The 19,922-nt window shown below is 35.7% G+C and overlaps 1 protein-coding gene across 8 annotated transcripts in view; it reads right to left on the bottom strand.

Annotated features, from left to right (window-relative positions):
- Positions 1-19,922, bottom strand: part of MARK1 (microtubule affinity regulating kinase 1) — a 138,954-nt gene that overhangs the window by 74,392 nt on the left and 44,640 nt on the right. For all 8 annotated transcript variants that reach the window (XR_004244986.2, XM_032136289.2, XM_032136290.2 and 5 more), the window contains exons 2-3: positions 7,835-8,038; positions 6,269-6,322 (exon numbers count right to left, since the gene is read on the bottom strand). Coding sequence is in view for 7 of the 8 variants with exons in the window: in XM_032136289.2 (XP_031992180.1) it covers positions 6,269-6,322; positions 7,835-8,038 (258 nt within the window). In the remaining variant the exon portion in view is untranslated. The remainder of the gene's footprint in view (positions 1-6,268; positions 6,323-7,834; positions 8,039-19,922) is intronic.

The following is a 19,922-nucleotide window of genomic DNA, read 5'->3' as shown; positions in this document are numbered from 1 at the left end:
AAAGAAAGAAAGAAAGAAAGAAAGAAAGAAAGAAAGAAAGAAAGAAAAAAGAGAAGAGAAGAGGAAAGGAAAGGAAAGAAAAGAAAAGAAAAGAGGGAGGGAGGGAGGAAGGAAGGAAGGAAGGAAGGAAAGAAAGGAGAGACTATATAGTTAGCATGAATAAACTATAAGACAATGTTAAATGAAAAAATCCGGTTACAGAAAGACAGGAAATTTTAAAATAACTAAAATATTGTGTTTTAAGTACAATCATATGTAAAAAAGTTTTTAAAAATTTGAGTGGGAATAAGAAAGACCAAATTCAGAATAGTAGTTATTTCTAGGTAGGAAAAGACAAGACTAGAATCAAGAAATGACACATGAGTCTTCAACTATAGCTGTGATGTTTTATTTCTTTAAAAACAAGATTAGAACAAAACATTTTAGTGCAATAAATAAATACCATGAGAAAGCAACTTTTTTAAAATGGGAAAGACATTTTGAAGTCCCCATCCAAAAATTAAAAATAGACTAGTTTATTACATCAACAAACTGCCAAGCTTAGAAAAACACGAAAATATGATGCTTAAAATAACTAAATAAGAAAATAAGACTGCGACTTTTAAAACAGCCAGATAGTCTAAACTTCACAGGTGACTTAAAGACTCTAAGCCTCCTTCATTTCCCTCAAGAGAAAATTCTTCCACATTGATTTCAGTATATCTTAAGTAGCTTCTTGAGAACATAGAAATGGATGCTTTGCAGCTATTAAAAACCAAGCAATTAGGATAGAGGTTTTCGGAGTTAGAGGCAGAATACAGGCATTAAAACAAAAACATCAGAAACAAAAAGTGTCAACAAACAAATCAACAAACGACTACCAAAACCAAAACAAATAAAAACGAAAGTGGTTATTTATAAATAATCCTTGGTTATGAGTGCTTGATTTTATAGAGGTTAAGTGGATTTAACACTGTTAGGGGAATGGGAAAGGTTTCCCTAAAGAAGTAACTCTAGGCTGAAATGGGAGGAGTGAGTAAGGACTAATTAAGGGAAGAGGGGAGATAAGCCTTACCCAGAAGGTGGCAGAAAGTTGCAAAGGCCTGGTAACTGGAATAGAGTATGAATAGGAGCAGATGAAAATCACTAAGGCTGCAGGAGTCGGGGAAGAGGACAGTGAAGAGAAGCTACGGAGAGTTCATGGTCCATGAGGTGGAAAAGGAAGGTAGGACCTTTATACCATGTTAATGAATTTGATTTTGGGACTACAAACAATAAAACGCCATCTGAAAGTTTTAACAAAGGGATAGCATATTCACAGATGTATTTTGCATCCTTGACGACTTTTGAACTCTATGTATTACATTTTAAACTCTCTCTCTCTCTCTCTCTCTGTGTGTGTGTGTGTGTGTGTGTGTGTGTGTATATACATATGTAAAGTGGATGCAGTTGGAAGGCTACAAGAAGATAACAGTGACTTTGTCTAAACTGGTCATGATGGAGAAAGATAAAAGCAGACATTTTCAAAAGAGATATAAGAAATAAAATCAGCAAGACTGAAAATTCCCAAGTCACAATCATAGATTGACTGGGAAAATGAATAAGCATTAGGTAATGTTTCAGGTAATTCTCAAGACATTCAGAGTGATTACTGAATCTAATCTTAAAGAGATATTTCTCCCCGAAGATTATGTATGGCTGTGAAATTCTAGGTTGTTGAGCTTACTAAACTCAAAATGTGAAAGATTGGAAGTTTTAATTTGAGGGATATTAGCAAATAGATTTTTGACATACTCTTTGGATATGCTTGCTCTGGAAGATATTTTTCATATTTGGATGCACATCTGTATGTTAAAAATGCCCAATTATATGTCATTGAGCCCTTTCTCCAGTAATTAAAGAGGGTTAACAAGGTTTAGAAAAGTCAGATTTTTGGTCACTAAACTGCACAGTTTGTTTTTCTCAGCAAATCTGATGATCACATCCTCAAAATTTAAACTGTTGATATTTTAGCCAGATATTAATATTATTGGTATCACCTTTAAAACACTTGTTTAAACACCTTTCCCTCAAAATCCTCATATTTCAGTGTGGAAAGTATACTTCCCACCAATTCTTCATATGATTTTATGTTAAACTCTGTTTTCAGTATTTTGTCCAAAACCAAATCAAAATTAAAAGCATTTTGCTGACCACTAATCTCATGGAGAGTGAAACAGTGGGTAACTGGCTATTAGGCATAATCTTATTTATTCACATGGAAGAATTATTCCTTGCAGAATATCCCCACCTTTAACCCTCAAAAAAGCTCTAGGGGTATTTCATCATTATTGATTAAAAGATAACTTATGCAGTCTACATACCATTTCACAAAATAATAATTCTCTTATCACTTATGTTTTTGTTGGCCCACCTAAGAACTGGCCAAATTGTTCCTTCAAATGATCCACACATGTGACAAGAACTGTATGAAAGAAGTACTCAGCACTAAGTGGTTTTGTTCAGCTATAAAGTGAAATATGCTATATAGCATGTATATATGAGAGTAGCTGATATTTCAATATATGTCCAATAGTGACATTTGTTAAGGAATATTTCCAAAGAGCTTCTTGTGCTCTCTCCTTGATAAAAATATTTGTCCATAATGTTGTGATTGGTTTCGCAAGTTTGGTTTCTGATAATTTGCTAAAACATACTGAATTCTGAATATTGCTCCCATGGTTCTGTTCTCCTCTACCTTTAGTTACCAAATTCTTCAACATGACAAAGATTATTTTGCAGATATTCTGGAAAACTTAATTAGCTTACCAGAGAGGTCTCTGGGCTTTATTCAAAAACTCACAAAAGTTTAAATGGCTTAGGCCACCATTTGACAACATTTTATATAACAGGTAACACACCAGACACGAGTGGTAAATTGATTATTCATTTAATAAAGTCTAATTTTCAGAATTCAATAATTTAAATGTTTTACCCTTTTCCTGTTTGTGTAAAATCACTGTCCTAGCAAAGCGATTCACATTCTATAAAACTTTAATGCAGCAGTCATCTATTACATAATGACATAATTCTGAGTTGTAGTAAGTCTTGTTTTTATTTTCATTACAGATTTTACTACTTAGGAAATCACTTCTGAACCACTTAGCCACTTTTGTGAATTTGGAACATAATATAACACAGTAAAACAATAGAAAATGTAAATTAATAAGTAATACACAGAAGATACAAAAATGTTAGCAGAGATAAACTGCACCCTGGTGACTGTAAGCTGAGACAGACTGACACAAACTTTGTCATCTTTGCATAAATTGATGTGTCCAAGTTTCAAAACTAGTGATATCTCTGAGAAGATGATCTTACAACATTTCAAATTTATGAACTATGAAAACTATTATTTTATTGTCTTGCTTTTCTTTCAACATTAGTAGGCTGCTTAAAAGAACCCCAGGAGGCAGGGTGCAGTGGCTCACGCCTGTAATCCCAACACTTTGGGAGGCCAAGGTGGGCAGATCACATGGTCAGGAGATCGAGACCATGCTGGCCAACATGGTGAATCCTCATCTCTACTAAAAATACAAAAAAAAAAAAAAAAAAAAAAAAAAATTAGCCAGGCATGGTGCATGCGCCTATAGTCCAATCTACTCAGGAGGCTGAGGCAGGAGAATCGCTTGAGCCTGGGAGGTGGAGGTTGCAGTGAGCCGAGATCACACCACTGCACTCCAGCCTGGGCAACAGAGCAAGACTCTGTCTCAAAAAAAAGAACCCCAGGAATCACTAGTATGGTTCATGGACATTCTTCTAAAATACATTATTATATGAGGTAGAACTAATGCTTTAAAGAGGAAGAACTAAAAATAGCATCTACCTAAAATACTTTTTAACTATGAAAACTCATTAAATTGGATTCCATTAATTCAAAATACGTAACACAAATAATATGAGCATATTATGGGAACAATATTGAAGCCAAAGATACTTAACAATTCCAAAAACCAAACACGTTTAAGAACTTTGTATTTTGGCAGTATTAAGCAGTGTATCAACTTTAGATTCTTTTATCTATCATTGATGTTTGCAAAGGAAGGCAATAATTCCTATAAATATCTGATACACAGAAGAGGATAAAGGAGAGGGATCAGCTTAAATTCAGATCAAACCAGAACAAATTTACCCAAACACTTCTAGAAGTAAGATTACAATGAATCCTTATTTCATATAAATGTGCGATAATTACCTGCCTTTTAATGAGTATACCTAAGACATGGAAGCAAATTTTACTATCTTTTTCAATGCTAGGGAAAAATGGATTGTTTTACATTCCATTATTTTTAAGTATGACTGACTGGGAGATGCTACTGCCTAAATAGGAAAGGTCAAATGCTGAATGTTCTAAACACATGAGAATTAATGAAGACTTGATCTGCTTTTTCTTCAGAACTTCTAAAAGAAAGCAAATCTATGAACATACATGTAAATCACTCAAAAAACAATCACACACACACAGTGTACTGGCTACATTTAGTGAGTCTTCATCTTTATTTTTATTTTCACAGGCTAAAGAAAACAAAATTCTATCTTTTTTTATATGCCTATTTGGAAAAGCAATACTTTATCAACAGGATTAGTAGATTTTATGACAGAAATTACTTATCACCAACAAGTACATGTTTTAGTTATTCAGATAAAGAAAGCAACATTCAGTTTCATGTTCACATGTTTCAGTAAGTACAACTTTGTTTATACAACCTTGGGAAAGACAGAGTAGGAGTCACATTACTGTGTATTCCAGCTAGCACAACAGGCCTGAGTAGTTCTAGATGCCACTTAAAAATCACTCAATTTGCCAGAGTAATCCACAACTAAATCCAGGAAAAGTAGAAAAGCTAGGTGGGCCATGGACAGGGACACTGTGTACAACTACGCAGTTTGTACATTTTAAGTGGGTTCCCAGCACAGGGGTGGGCAAAGATATGTCCTACTGTGGTTCCAGCCCAGTAAAAAACAGCATCTTTGCGTAGTTAATTGGTCCAGGGAGGATGTCTTTTTGTCACTTACACAAAGGCATCATGGTTAGCAAAAAGACTGGTGCTAGAAGAAGAGACTTTCTCCAAGAAGAGACCAATAATACATTATCTCACATTCACAGAAAAAGAAGAACCCAGCAAAGTTTTCATGTTCTTACTGGGCAGAAATATCAGTGTTATGAAAAGTTATACTGGTTGTCAAATTTTCAAAAGAATCTCCGATAAGTACAAAGACAGAGCTCTAAGAAGAAATCTGGGACTGAGCCAAATGAGAAGAAAGTTTGAATATCACAACCCTAAATTTTTAATCTAATGCTATAATCATAGCAGAGGTAAGCACAGCATATAACAATTTCTTATAAGATTCTTTCTGTTTTAGGAATTCAAAGTCATTTGTGTTAAAATTACATATGTGACAGTGGTCCCATTATATTCTAATAAAAGTCACAATGCATATTCTCTCACTCTATACAAACCTATCACATATGGCATAAATGTTAAAACATTTGCTTCATTTTTAAAGTACTAAAACGTGCATCTGAGAAAATTTTCCCATTTAAGTAATTAATGAAGTAACTTGAAACAGCTTTGGTTTGCTAAGGCAATCCCCGTCCTAACTGCTTTCTTTTCTCTCTATGTTGTTTCATATTTTCATCCTTTAAAGAAACATTCTTATTTTGTACTATGAGTTATCTGAAAGACTAGTAGTTCTTGTGGAAGAAGGAAGAAGAGCAAATGAAGCAATAAAAGGAAACTCACCTATGAACAATATTAACTTCTAACTAGATTTTTAATTACGAAGCTTACCAGCAAGGTCTCTGGACTTTACCTGAAAACTCACAAAAGTTTAAATGGCTTAGGCCACCACCATTTGTCATTTTATATAACAGCTAAGACACCTGATACTATCAGTAAATGGATTATTCATTTAATATAAATCTAATTTTCAGAGGTCAATTCTGAATACTTGAAAATACTTCAAAATATTTGAATATTTCAAATCCTGAATACTCCAAAATGTGTGATATTTTATTCTATTGAATAGAAGAGATAAATTTCTTTCATATAGTACATGTATTTAAGTAGTAGATAGTTTTCAAGCAACTACTTGGTAAGTCATAAACATTACATTTTATATCATGTCTTTTCTTCATATATTGAGGAAATGTAGATTGTACCTAACAGAACATTTAGAATGACTGATTTTATAGAACTTCACATATTAATGATAAATTCACATTCTAATTACTTATTAAATTAATTACCTTTTGTAGACTGGTAGGATTTAGCTGAGTTTTGTCTATTATTTTCACAGCAACCTAAAAAAGAAGAATCATTAAACTCTATTTGAAAAATGCATATTTTAATGAATAAAACTTAATAAAATCCAACTTTTGTTTCATTCCTGACTAGATATAATTTAGCTCTTTTTAGGTGTTCACGTAATCAGATAGTAACGTTTTGATAATTTGGCAGCCTTAGAATATACTCCATTGACCCAAGTCTTTAATCTTTTGATCCTGAGCCAATGAAATGAAAGCTTTGTTATTTCTCCTAAGTTTCCTTCTTTAAAGTAAAAATCATCCTGTACCTTAACCTTTTACTCATAATCTTGATAAGCAACAATTATAGGGCAAAGTGGCCTGTGAACTTGCAGTAAGTTAAATATTATGTGAATAAAACAATTAGGTTGGTAGAGAGATTGGATATCCAAGCTTACTTAGAGCAAACTGACAAAATGTACTTGGATATCTAAGGCTCTGCCCAGTATTCCCTGTCTCTGAATGGCTCCTAGGGTCAGAATAGACAGAAGGAACCAAATTCAACGGGAAACGACAATAATATTATACATAGAGCAAAGTGAAAATTTATTAAAAATATTTTCATTGAGGTTTTGTTTTTTTTTTGTTTTTTTTTGTTTTTGAGACAGGATCTCACTCTGTTGCTGAGGCCGGAGTGCAGTGGCGCTATCACAGTTCACTGCAGCGTTGACCTCCCGGGCTCAAGTGATCCTCACCTCAAGCTCTCAAGTAGCTACAGTTGCACATCACCATGCCCAGCTAATTTTTGTATTTTTTGTAGAGCTGGGGTTTTGCCATGTTGCCCAGGCTGGTCTTGAACTCCTGGCCTCAAGCAATTATGCCCGCCTCAGCCTCCCAAGGTGTTAGGATTGCAGGCATGAGCCACTGCATTGGGCCTGATTGAGATTTTTTTTTTTATAATGTCCTAATCAGATCTAGTAAACGTTATATAATACAAAATGTTACACATTTATTCAAATAAAGTCTTTAACCCTAGCATACAGGTATATACACACAATGTACATATGTGCAAATATATAAATTCTTACTAAATACATATAACTTAAAACACATGAGATTTTAGAAATCCAATTATCTTATTACCTGAGAAAACCACCCATATAAGAAGTACTTGTTCAATGTAGTCTCTACACAGATACAAATTAGCAGGTGACTTTCTACATATTTATACCTAACTTATATCAAGCAGCAAGAACTTTTGTTCCTGAGGGTTGGGCAGCAATGGCAATCAGAAATGTTCACAGAAATCATATAATGAAAGTCAGAATCTGAGGAAAGCTCATCTGCAGCACATCTGATTTATGAGATGATAATATATAGGAATGATTCTTTTGTAAATATTAAAAGGTCAACTTTTATGCCATGATAAACCTCTGCCTACTAATGTTCCATTCACACATACCCCAGTGTTTACCATATTGAAACTGTCATTTTACTCCCAAACATGGGCTATAGGGAAGCTTTAACAAGACTCCCAGGCAGATATTAAAAGGCATTGTGCAAACTTACCTCTCTACCAGTTAGAACGTGTCTTGCCAATTTGACTTTGGCAAAATTTCCCTTCCCTATTGTTTTTTGTAAACGGTAATTTCCAATGTGAGGCTGTTCATCTGTTGCTGATGTAATGGAGTTTCTACACCGGGGGATGTTCTGTCTGCTACTTGACTTGGTAGGCTGGATGTGTGGTTCAGTATATCCATCCACAGATGTATGCTAAGAAAAAGTTTACAAGATTTCATTGTTAATTAAATTTTACTATAAAAGGACAAGTAAAAAGTACAAATAATTATTATTACCAATTCTTCAATAAAAACATATTGCACTACATCCTTTTAAAGTTTGAGCATTCTATTTATAATTTCTTCTGGACTTCAGCTCCCTTTACCAGGTAGAGTATAATTGTTTAAAATGAAATATTCAGGCCAGGCATGGTGGCTCATGCCTGTAATCCCAGCACTTTCGCAGGCCAAGGCAGGCAGATCACTTGAGGTCAGTAGTTCAGGACCAGCCTGGCCAAAACAGTGAAACCCCATCTCTACTAAAAACACAAAAATTAGCCGGTTGTGGTGGCACGTGCCTGTAATCCCAGCTACTTGGGAGGCTGAGGGAGGAGAATCGCTTGAACCTGGGAGGCGGAAGTTGCAGTGAGCCAAGATCACATCAGTGCACTCCAGCCTGGGTGGCAGAGCAGGACTCCATCTCAAAAAAATAAAGTGAAATATTCTACATGGTTTTAGGGATATGCTTTCAATTTAAAATTGTAAATAAATATACAGCCAGAAGCCTCACAAACCATTATTCCTATAAAGGTGTTATCGCTTTAGGTTGTGATGACAGTATAGCTCAGGGCTGCTTCATTAAAAAGGCAGAATGTCTTTATTGCCAAGACAACCTCATGGGTGTAAATCTCTTTTTCAAAACTAGCCCACCCATTTGTCATGTTCTTGCTTCCATTTTCTGGGCATATAACTCAAAGAACTGACCAATCAGCAGTCTGCCTCAAGTATACCTCTAATTCATTTCTGCCCAACCCCCTCACCCAGTTTATCATGTCCAAGTGAAAGCTATCTATAGTCCTGCCCACGTCCATAATCTATCCATTGCATCAGTGCTGTTCTGGAGGCAAAGATGTCACTTTGTCTCACGGTTTCATGCTAACCTACAATTGCAATGGAGAGCTGATCCTGTTCACCTATGGACTCAGCACCTAAATTCCCAGGTCAAGCTGCCTAACCAGCTCTGTTTCACTAGCTGTGATTGTTCCTGTTCCTGTCTAGTTTTGTCTGCATTTTGACATACATAAAATTTCTAGCAGTTTTTGTGAAAATGTTGAATCATACATAGTAAATGCAACATCTTTCTCTGGCTTCTTAAAAAATTGCTGAAGAAGAGTAAAAATAACAAAGGAAAGGATATCTTTTGTTTGCAAAATAACTAATGCAGAGTTATATTGCCCCATCTATACAAGCAACAGCTTCCTAAAGAATTTTGAGCTTAAAGGCAACATTAAAGAGGAATCCATTTACCAATCTCATGCAAAGCATGATTCAAAGTCATTTTTCTATTTGTTACTACTTTTTGTTTTATTTTATGATAATTTTTAAAAACTCAGCTCAGGATTAAGGGTTTTTGCTGGGTCTTATACACATCTGCAGCCTCTGGCCTCATTCTGCGTTAGATGCGCTTTGGTGTATTCTCGCCACAACCTGTACTTCCACATATCACAGCATGCTTTCCATTGTGCTATCATTATACATTTACTCATCTGTCTCCCACCACCCTATTATAAACAATTTTAGGGCACAGATGTTTTCTTTTCATCTTTATATACTCAGCACATTACAGGCTGCCAGATACACAGGAAGGATTCAATAAAGCAATAGTTTTCACAGTGTTATCCCTGGACCAGCACCATCAGAATAATCCGAGAACTTGTTCAAAATGCAAATTCTCTGGTCTTATTCCAGACCTACTGAACATGAAACTCTGGGGGTAGGGTCCAGCACTCTGTGTTTGGACAAGTCCTCCAGGTGATTCTGATGCATGCCAACATTTGAGAACTGCAATGAAAATAATGTAACAAGGAGTAAAATATAAAGTTATTCACTGGCTCTTGGAGACTCTTCTATTATCTGGGTAGAAACAAGAGATTTTCATTATAGTACTTAATTTCTAAGAGTTAACAGGCTGCCATTATATTTCCTACAACTAGTACTTCTCTACCTGAACTTGTTCTGCAGGGAACACTGACTTCTCCAGCCTTCAAGATGTATCTTTTTTTTTTTTTTCCTGAGACAGGATCTTGCTCTGTCACCCAGGCTGGAGTGCAGTGGCACGATCACTGCTCACTGCAGCCTCAAGTGATCCTCCCACTTCAGCCTCTTGAGTAGCGGGGACTACAAGCGTGCACTGCTGACCCTCGCTACTTTTTTAACTGTTTTTTTGTTTTGTTTTGTTTTGTTTGTAGAGATGGAGTCTCATCATGTTGGCCAGGTTGTTCTCAAACTCCTGGGCTCAAGCAATCCTCCCACCTCGGCCTCTCAAAGTGCTGAGATACAGGCATAAGCCACCGCATCTGGCCATTCATCTTTCAAGATTTAATATGATTATCTCCTCCACACAGCTTTCTATGTCTTTTCACAGAGATGATTATTCCTCTTTTCTATTGCTACCTATATACCCAATATATACTTCAACTATTAGAACTCTCACACCATCTTCTAAGTACTTGTCCATGGTCTGTGTTTACCGTTGACTTAAAGCTCCTAAAGCCCCATAACTTAATATAGTGTTAGGCACAAATAAGGCATTTGATACATACTAACTAAATTGAAGGGATTTAGGATCCTCATACTCCTGGTACCCTTATAGAATGACTTCTGAGGAGTAAGTCCATGCTGTCCAGATCTTTGATGCATATAAAAGCAATATGCATTAAAATACCTGAGATGTAACTCAGCTCCTAATGCTGGTTGTAGGCTATATATTGATACCATACCACATTTTGATGTATTTGACTGTATTATTAATTCCCAAATTTTCACACCCTTTGCCATGTAACTTTTCCAGGACCCCCCCACTGAGCGTGGAGGCATACTTTCCCACTCTTTGGGTTCAGTCACATGATTTTTTTTTTTTTTTTTGGCCAATAAAATGAGTTAGAAATGATGGTATGCGAGTCCCAAGCTAGACTTCAAGAGACCTTGTTGTGTCTCAACTTGCTGTCTGCCATCACCATGAGAAGGACTTATCCAGGCTGACAGCAGGACGATGAGCAATAGATGGAGCAGGGTCACTCCCAGTTAAGCCAAGATTTAATCAACTGATCCCCAGCTGACTCTGACTCATGAGAAATCATAAATGGTTCTTGGTTTAAGCCACTTAGGTTGGGATGATTTAGGTTGGGATGATTCGTTGCACGGCAATGTCAGTAGATACACAATGCTATCATTATATTAAAATTAAAAAGTAAACATAAGAGAAAAGGGAAAAACTTATGAACAATTAGAAGATTCTTATCAAACATGTTTACATTTTAGCAGAGTCTGAAAAGAAAGGATGAGGGAGGGAGGAAGGAAGGAAAGAAGGGAGGAAGGAGGGAAGGAGGGAAGGAGGGAAGGAGGAAAGGACAGAAAGAGGAGGAAAGGAGGGAAAGATGGAAGGAGGGAGGGAGGGAGGGAAGGAAGGAAGGAAGGAGGGAAGGAGGGAAGGAGGAAAGGAGGTGGGAAGGAGGGAAGGAGAAAAGGAGGTGGGAAGGAGGGAAGGAGGGAAGGGGGGAGGGGGGGGGGGGGGAGGGAGGGAGGGAGAGAAGAAAAAAAAAGGAGCTATATATGGTCAATTCCCTAAGGAGAAACCCTTGATTGTAAGCTGTATGGGAGCAGAATCCTTGATTATTTTGCATCCCCATCACCAAGTATGGTGTAACACAGAGATCAACAAACGATTCTGGAGAAATAATACCCATGGGCCTATAGGCTGTAGTTGGCCAACCTTTGGTGTAACATGTCACATTTTGGGATACAGGTTTAAATTGTTTCTCAATGATTTTCTTTAAAAGATCTCCTAGCTCTCAACATTAAACATGATCATTTATACACAACACATTTATATGTCTTAAATAAAAAATCAGAATATACAGCATATATTTTATATTATATATATTATACATTCTGAATATATTATATATTCTGATTATAAGATACCCACCAAAACAAATATTTTCAAAAATTACATCTTTCCTTAGGATTGCTACAGCATCATTTAGGAGACAACCTTTCCTTGGAAGGACTCTTTGAAGTACAGTTTGGGATAGCTGATCTCACTTTCCTGATCAATAGCTTAATTCTCAAATAGAAAATGTGGCAAGAATATCAATTCAGCTCATGCTAGATTAAACAGTGAATTTAATTTAGAACTACCTCAACCCTAAGGCTGTTAGATGGAAGAAATTATGTTAGCTCAATTATAGCATGTCTATAAATTTTAATTTCTACCTTTATCTGAAAACACAAGTTCCAATCCTGTCATTCTTCTTCGAGTTTTCCACTTAATCCAGTAGACTGTGAATTCTTTTATTCTTTCTGCAGCAGTGGTAATGTGACCCTAAAGCTTGCCCTGAGTGTGCAGTGTAGTCAAAGTAATCAGAGATAATGATTTCATTAGCTCTTCAGTGCTGCATCCCATGGAGCATCAGACTCAAATTCCTGAGTAATAAGAGAATTTTCCCTGCCTTTAATACTGACTGAAATGAAGTTCTTCTACTCACTGGCTATACATTCTTGGAAATATTTTTAAAAATTGCAATGTTTTATGACAGCCACTAAATCTGCTTGGTGACTGAATATTCAAATGCTCCTAAAAAGTCAGATCACATATTAGACCTGAAGGTAGGGCTGTCACAGCTCTGCTCTCAGGATTTTGGAATATGCTATTTTTGCATACCACAACCACCCTTTGGCCAAGTGATATTAGCACCAATACAGGTCATTGCATTTAGAAACAATAACCATACTTTCATTTCTCAAAGTCATTTTATTAAAGGAGTAGGGAAGTTCTGCTTCCAACAAAGAATAGTTTGTAACTAACTAAACCTATCAGCAGACAAAAATATAATCTGTAGACAAAATATTAAAAACAACTGAAAGCTCTGAAGAGCCATAAAAAAGCAGGCAAAGTCTTAAGGGAAGTTGATCATTGAATGAAGAAAAATTTCACAACGTAGAACCTGGGTTGTTATAGTTTCGAGCTGGGGGCAAACTCTGGCCCACCTCGCTCCATGTGACTTAAACTCAAGCACACAGCAACAGTTTTATTGGCTAAAAAGGAATCTGAGGACAGGTTTGGGAGCTCACAAAATGGCTGGAAAGTGAGAGAGAAAACCTTGGGAAAAATGAAGTCATGAAGAAGAAAAATGAAATTTGTATATTAATTGCAGGTGCTTTGCTAAGTCCCAAACAATGTATGAGCAAGACAACCTCTAAGGAACACATTAGAAGAAGGCAGTTAGAAGTGTAAGATAATAAAGTAGGTATTTGGCCTGTTGGCCATCACAAGGGAGGCTGAATTTGAAGTTTGAGTCAAGCCAAATTAACTGTCTGCTAAAGCAAAAATCAACTGTCAGAAGATAATTAAATTCAGAGTCTCCGTAGAGTATCAATAAAAATGTCCAGTATGTAAGTAAAACTTACTAGACACATGAAGGAACAGACAAATATGATTCATTGTCAAGAGAAATAATAGTCAACAGAAACAGACCCCAAGATGACCCAGAAGTTGGAATCGGCAGGCAAGAACTTTAAAGCAGATATTATAAATACATTTTTTAAAGTAAAGGAAAATATGGTCAGAAAGAACAAGTACATGGGAAATGTTAGCAGAAAAATGAAAACTATAATAAAGAGACAAATGGCAATTCTACAATATACTACATATACTACAATATATACTACATATATATTACAATATATACTACATATATATTACAATATATACTACATATACAATATACAATATACTACAATACTACAACATTTAAAAAGAAAAATTCATTGGATAGGATTACAGTAGACTGCAAAGAAGAAAGGGTCAATGAACTTGAAGACAGATTAATAAAATTTAGCCAATCTTAACAACTGGGACACAGGAAGACTGAATAAAAATAAAGCCTTGGCGGGGCGCAGTGGCTCATGCCTGTAATCCCAGCACTTCGGGAGGCTGAGGTGGGTGGATCACGAGGTCAGGAGATCGAGACCATCCTGGCTAACACAGTAAAACCCCATCTCTACTAAAAATACAAAAAATTAGCCGGGCGTGGTGGCGGGTGCCTGTAGTCGCAGCTACTCAGGAGGCTGAGGAAGCAGAACAGTGTGAACCCAGGAGGCAGAGCTTGCAGTGAGCCGAGATGGCACCACTGCACTCCAGCCTGGGCGACAGAGCGAGACTCCATCTCAAAAAAATAAATAAATAAACAAAGCCTCTATGATCTGTGGTGGGTCAATATCACATAAACTGTCACATGTATAAATGGGGCCCAGAGAAGGAATAAAAGAAAATAGGGTAGAAAAAAGTACTTGAAGTAATAATGGCCATACAATTCCTCCAAACTGTAAATTCTAAGAAGGATAAACACACACAAAAAAAACCCAGTGTAGAAGATCACTGTCAAATTGCTGAAACCATGCATAGAGGAAAACAAAAACCTTAAAAGGAGTCAGGGAAAAATGACACATTCACACATAGGGATAACAATACAAACGGCAACTCACTTCTCATTAATCAACAATGGAAGTCAGAAGACAACATTTTTAAAGTGCTACAGAAAAATCAAATGCAAGCCAAAATTCATTATCCAGTGAAAACATTCCTCAAAAAAGGCAAAAAAAAGACATTTTTAGATTAACAAAAACTGAAAGAATTTGTTGCCAACAGACATACACTATAAAAAATGCTAAAGAAATGACAGTAACAATAGAGGGTAAAATGAATCTATATAAATGAATAAAGAGCTCTGGAACTAGAAAATATGTGGGTAAATACAAAACAGTACACATTTTTCCATCTCTTCATTTATTTAAAAGACATGACTGTTCAAAGCAAAGCATAATAGTGTACGTGGAATTTATAAGCAGAAGTAAGCATATGTGAAAACAAAACCACAATCAGAGATTTCAACATACTCTCTCAATAGCTGAAAGAACAACTATACATGAAAAAACAACCACCGGGCACGGTGGCTCACTCCTGTAATCCCAGCACTTCAGGAGGCTGAGGAGGGCAGATCACCTGAGGTCGGGAGTTCAAGACCAGCCTGACCAACATGGAGAAACCCCGTCTCTACTAAAAATACAAAAAATTAGCCGGGCGTGGTGGCACATGCCTGTAATCCCAGCTACTTGGGAGGCTGAGGCAGAAGAATCGCTTGAACCTGGGAGGCAGAGGTTGTGGTAAGCAGAGATCGCACCATTGTACTCCAGCCTGGGCAAAAAGACCGAAACTCTGTCTCCAAAAAAAAAAGAAAAAACAGTAAGGATACACAAAATCTGAACAACACTATCAAGTTACGGAAGGTTGCAGATTTCTTAAAGCACACAGTTCTTAAACTCTAAGTCAAGAACCCTTCTCTAGCTCCCTTAAGCTCTTCCCATAGATATTTCAGTTCTCTTTAGAGTGACAACCTTGTCTTTTCATCAAAGGATAACTTAAAGAACAGCTACTTTGCCGGCTGCAGTGGTGTTTGCCTGTGGTCCCAGCTACTCAGGAGGCTGGTGGGAGGATAGCTTGAGGCCAAGAGTTCTGGGCTGTAGTACACTATGTTGACCTGGTGTTTGCACTAAGTTCAGCATCAATATGGTGACCTCCTGGGAGTGGGGGACCACCAGGTTGCCTAAGGAGGGATGAACCAGCCCTGGTCAGAAACAGAGCAGGTAAAAACACCCGTGCTGATCAATAGTGGGACTGCACCTGTGAACAGCCACTGCCTTCCAGCCTGGGCAACATAGTGAGACCCTGTCTCTAAAGAAATAAAAATAAATAAATAAAAAAGAACAGTTACATCTGTATAGGAATATGGCTGAAGATACGTTAATAATAATTAATACCTACTTCATAAGGATCCAAGCAATGAATCTGTCTGAGTTTAGTTGTCAGAAATATTTCTCTGACCTGGTATGGTTCCTTTATTATGTTACTATACAATAATCTCTCCGTCTTTCCCCTGTTTTGACATTTGTAGGTGAATTTTCATATTAAATAGTACGATGGTGGATGTTGTCAGTGACGGTACTTTTATGAGTGACAAAAATGTTTTAACAGCTGGAAAAGAATGCTTATGAAGCATAGAAGACCTGTGATTCTCCTCCTCTATGTTCCTACTGCACTTGAAACATTCTTTTACATAATACTTAGAACCTTACAATGAAACTACCTTATTTTTTAAACCATGTTCTATGAAACTGTGAGCTTTTAAGTTGTCAAGCACTACATCTTTTACATGCATTATCATTCAATATAGTGACTAGTACATGAATGGACCCACTAAATATGTTATCTTCTATTGTTAAGTACTCAACTTAAATCCTTCTGCAAACTGGCCAGTAATTATTTTATCTGGTTCTTTAAAATCAACAAAACTAAAAGTCCTCAACAAAATGTAACTTAATTACAAACAAAAAAATCAATTTTATTTGATATATCAGAGCTTATTTCAATGAGATGTCAATAAATTTGATAAGACAGTCAAATACCTATTTCCAAAAACATAAAACACAAAAATACGAGGTCTAACAATGGAAAAAGAAAAAGCTATTGAAATAAATTGCCACTAAAACCTTCTGACAGCTACCATGCTATGCACAGCATAAATCCAAAGGGAGAAATTGTACAATATGTTCCTGCCTGCCCTTATGGAGCAAGTGCATACTTTTCCAAATGTTCATATTACAAGTAGTCTTTTACCTGGTTTGTTTTTAGGTACTAGAAATGGGTTCAGTTTTAAAACCTAAACAGTAAGATAATAATGAAGAAAAGTAGCCAATACAGTTTATTAATAGAGATCCAAGGAACCTAAATGAAATATTAGCTGATATCACCAATAACATATTAAATAATTATCACTTCAATCAATTAGGTGTATAATCAGAAGGCAAAGTTAACTCTATACAAGAAAAATACTACAATTTACTGCTTCAACTTGAAAAACATAGAGTAGTACTAAGTGAGATAAACCATAAAAACAGAAACAAGAATATCCCATCAAACACCCTCATTCAACAAAGCAGTAGTACTAGATATATCAGCAATACTTCTTAAGAAGATATATATGCACATATCTTAAGAAGATATGGAAAAGATTTGTATTATCTTTCTGCAGCTAGCATAAATATAAACCTAGAAAATCCAAGTAAATCAATAAAGTATCTTTTGGAGGTTCAAAAAGTTGTAAGAGACAGGAAACATCCTTAATAATCATTACACTCTGAGAAAAATCACTGGGTTAACTCTTCACTCATCCTTTCATATTCAGGTTAGACATCACTTCCCAGGAAACACCACACATCATATTGGAGTTTCTACTCCTTCTTCAACTAAGCCAGGTTCAGTGTCATATCTGGTCTATTATTATTTCTAGCACTGCACTGTTCCAAATTTTTAAATTAATTTTTATGAAATGATATGTTATTCACCACTGTTTCTTACATCCTTGCACTTCTCTTAGATTTACTTTTTCCAGTTTGTAAAATTTTTTTCAGATAGATGTGTAGGTGCTATACTTTCTGAATCTTTACAGCTACTAATTTTTCTTATTTCAACTTCACATGTAAACAATAATTCCATTAGATACAGAACAGGTACAAAGGAACATTTTCCTTACTTCTGGACTTATTCCAGAAAGTTGAACCTTTTAGAAACATGACTTACTGATATCTATAAACACATCACAAACTGTGACCTCTGAATGAGAAAACAATAAAAGACAGAAGAAATCCTACAGAAGTTCCAGGTGAAAAAAAATTTTTACAAAACCTTTGTCTAAGGAATAGACCCAAATGCAAACATACGTGATATGTTAGTGTGAAATTTAGCACTTCATATCAATGAAGAAGTAATAAATTATTCAACAAATGGTATTGGAACAGCTAGAAGAAATAAAGCTGAATCTCTAGGAGTGAGGTATCACTCTTTACTCCAAAACAAATTCACAATTGATTAAGGATATAAATGTAAAAACAAACAGAAAAAAACACAAAGACGAAGAAACCACAAAAGTACTAGAAGAAAGAATCGACAGTCCAGCAAGTGCTTTTTAGTCTCAGCATGGGAAATGGCTCTCTAGGTATAACATAAAATAAAAGTCACTAAAAAAAAGTTTAATAAATGTGACATCACAAATTTAAAAGACAGTAGTTGATTTTTTAAAAACTCTCCTTATATCAAAGTAAAAGGCAGATAATAAATTGAGAAAAAATATTTGTAACATATGGCAGGCAAATGGTTAATTTTAAAATACTAAACCTTCCACAAGTCAATTTTTAAAATGGGCAAATATGAATGTGCACAGGATGTATACAGATATTTCACAGAAAAGGACATATATGTGACTTTTAAACATATGAAGTAAATCATAAGTGAAATATAAATTAAAGCTACAATAAAATCTATTTTTCATCTATCAGGTTACAACGATTAGAGTTTGATAGCATTTGATGGTGATAGTATAGAACTAGGCATACTTACATATCATTGGTCGCAGTGAAAATTGACACAAATTCTATGCATAGGAGGAGTTGGGAGACAACTATCAAGTAAATTCCCATGATCCTTGGGCTAGAAATTTTACTTCTAGTAATTAGTTTTACAGACATAGTCACAAATGAGTGTAAAGATGAACACATACAATATTTATTGTGGCACTGTTTGTAACAGCAAAAAACAGAAGCAAGCACAAAGTCCATCAATAGGGAGAGCTGGTTATGTATGTATGGAATGTTCTTTGTAAATGTGTATATGTGTACATGTGTATCCATGTACACACTTCAATAAGCACAGACTATCTCCAGAAGGTTACACAAGACACAAAAGAGAAAGTAGTTACCTCTAGAAAAGGGAGCTAGGGGACTGGGAAACAGGAGTATAGGGAACATTTTCTTTTTCATATCATATCATCATGCTCTTTGTTAAATATCCTGCAACAGATCCCCATTTTATTCAGAGTAAAATCAAAGCCTTTACATAGCCAATAAGGTAAGACTAACAAAGTCTGACCCCCTATTACCTCTCTGCCCTCATTTACTACTATGCCCCTTCTCACTCAACTTGCTCCAGCCAAATCAGTTTCATAGCCATTCTTCAGGAATGTCTGGCACACTCATACAACAGGTCGTTTGCTCTAGCTGTTCCCTCTGCCTAGAACATTCTTCTCTCAGATATCAGTTTGTCCAATTCCTTCAGGTCCCTCAAGTCTTTGCTTAAATCTCATCTTTGCCGTGAGGTTTACTTTGACCTATTTCATACCACACATCTCCTTTGCCTTACTGATTGACTGTTTATTAGTGTTTTCTCACCCTCGTAAGAACAAAGATATTTATTGCATTTACTTTTATATCCCAAGTGTCTGAGAAAGTACAAATATCAAGAAGTACTAAAAAGGTTCAAATACAATAATTTAACAATATTTTAACAAACATATCTATTATATTACTAAGCATAAGTGGGTTGCATTAACCTATTCAAAACAAAAAGATTTTTTATACCATGAGAGGGGTGTACCTAAATTCAATTTATGCTGCCCATAAGAGACACATCTAAAACAACTGAAGTAAAAAAAGTTAAAAGTAAAATATACTAGGCAAATACAAATGGATAGAAAGCAGGGGCCATGTGGTAATTAAGAGGATAAGCTTTAAAGTTAGACAGACTTAGTATCAAATAGTGCCTATGCCACTAAGTAATGTGACCTTTGGGAAGTTACCTCTCTGAGCCTCAGTTTACTATTCTATAAAATGTTGTTATTACCTATAAGTCAAGGATTTTTAAATTAGAGTTATACAAAAGAGAGCATTTAACACAGTACTTGGCACATGCTCAGTACCAGAATCTACTG

The sequence above is a fragment of the Hylobates moloch genome, unplaced genomic scaffold (assembly GCF_009828535.3).
Source record: "Hylobates moloch isolate HMO894 unplaced genomic scaffold, HMol_V3 SCAFFOLD_18, whole genome shotgun sequence".
Classification (NCBI taxonomy): Eukaryota; Metazoa; Chordata; class Mammalia; order Primates; family Hylobatidae; genus Hylobates; species Hylobates moloch.
Note: the sequence above shows the minus strand (reverse complement) of the source record. Positions and strands in the feature narration are given on the sequence as shown.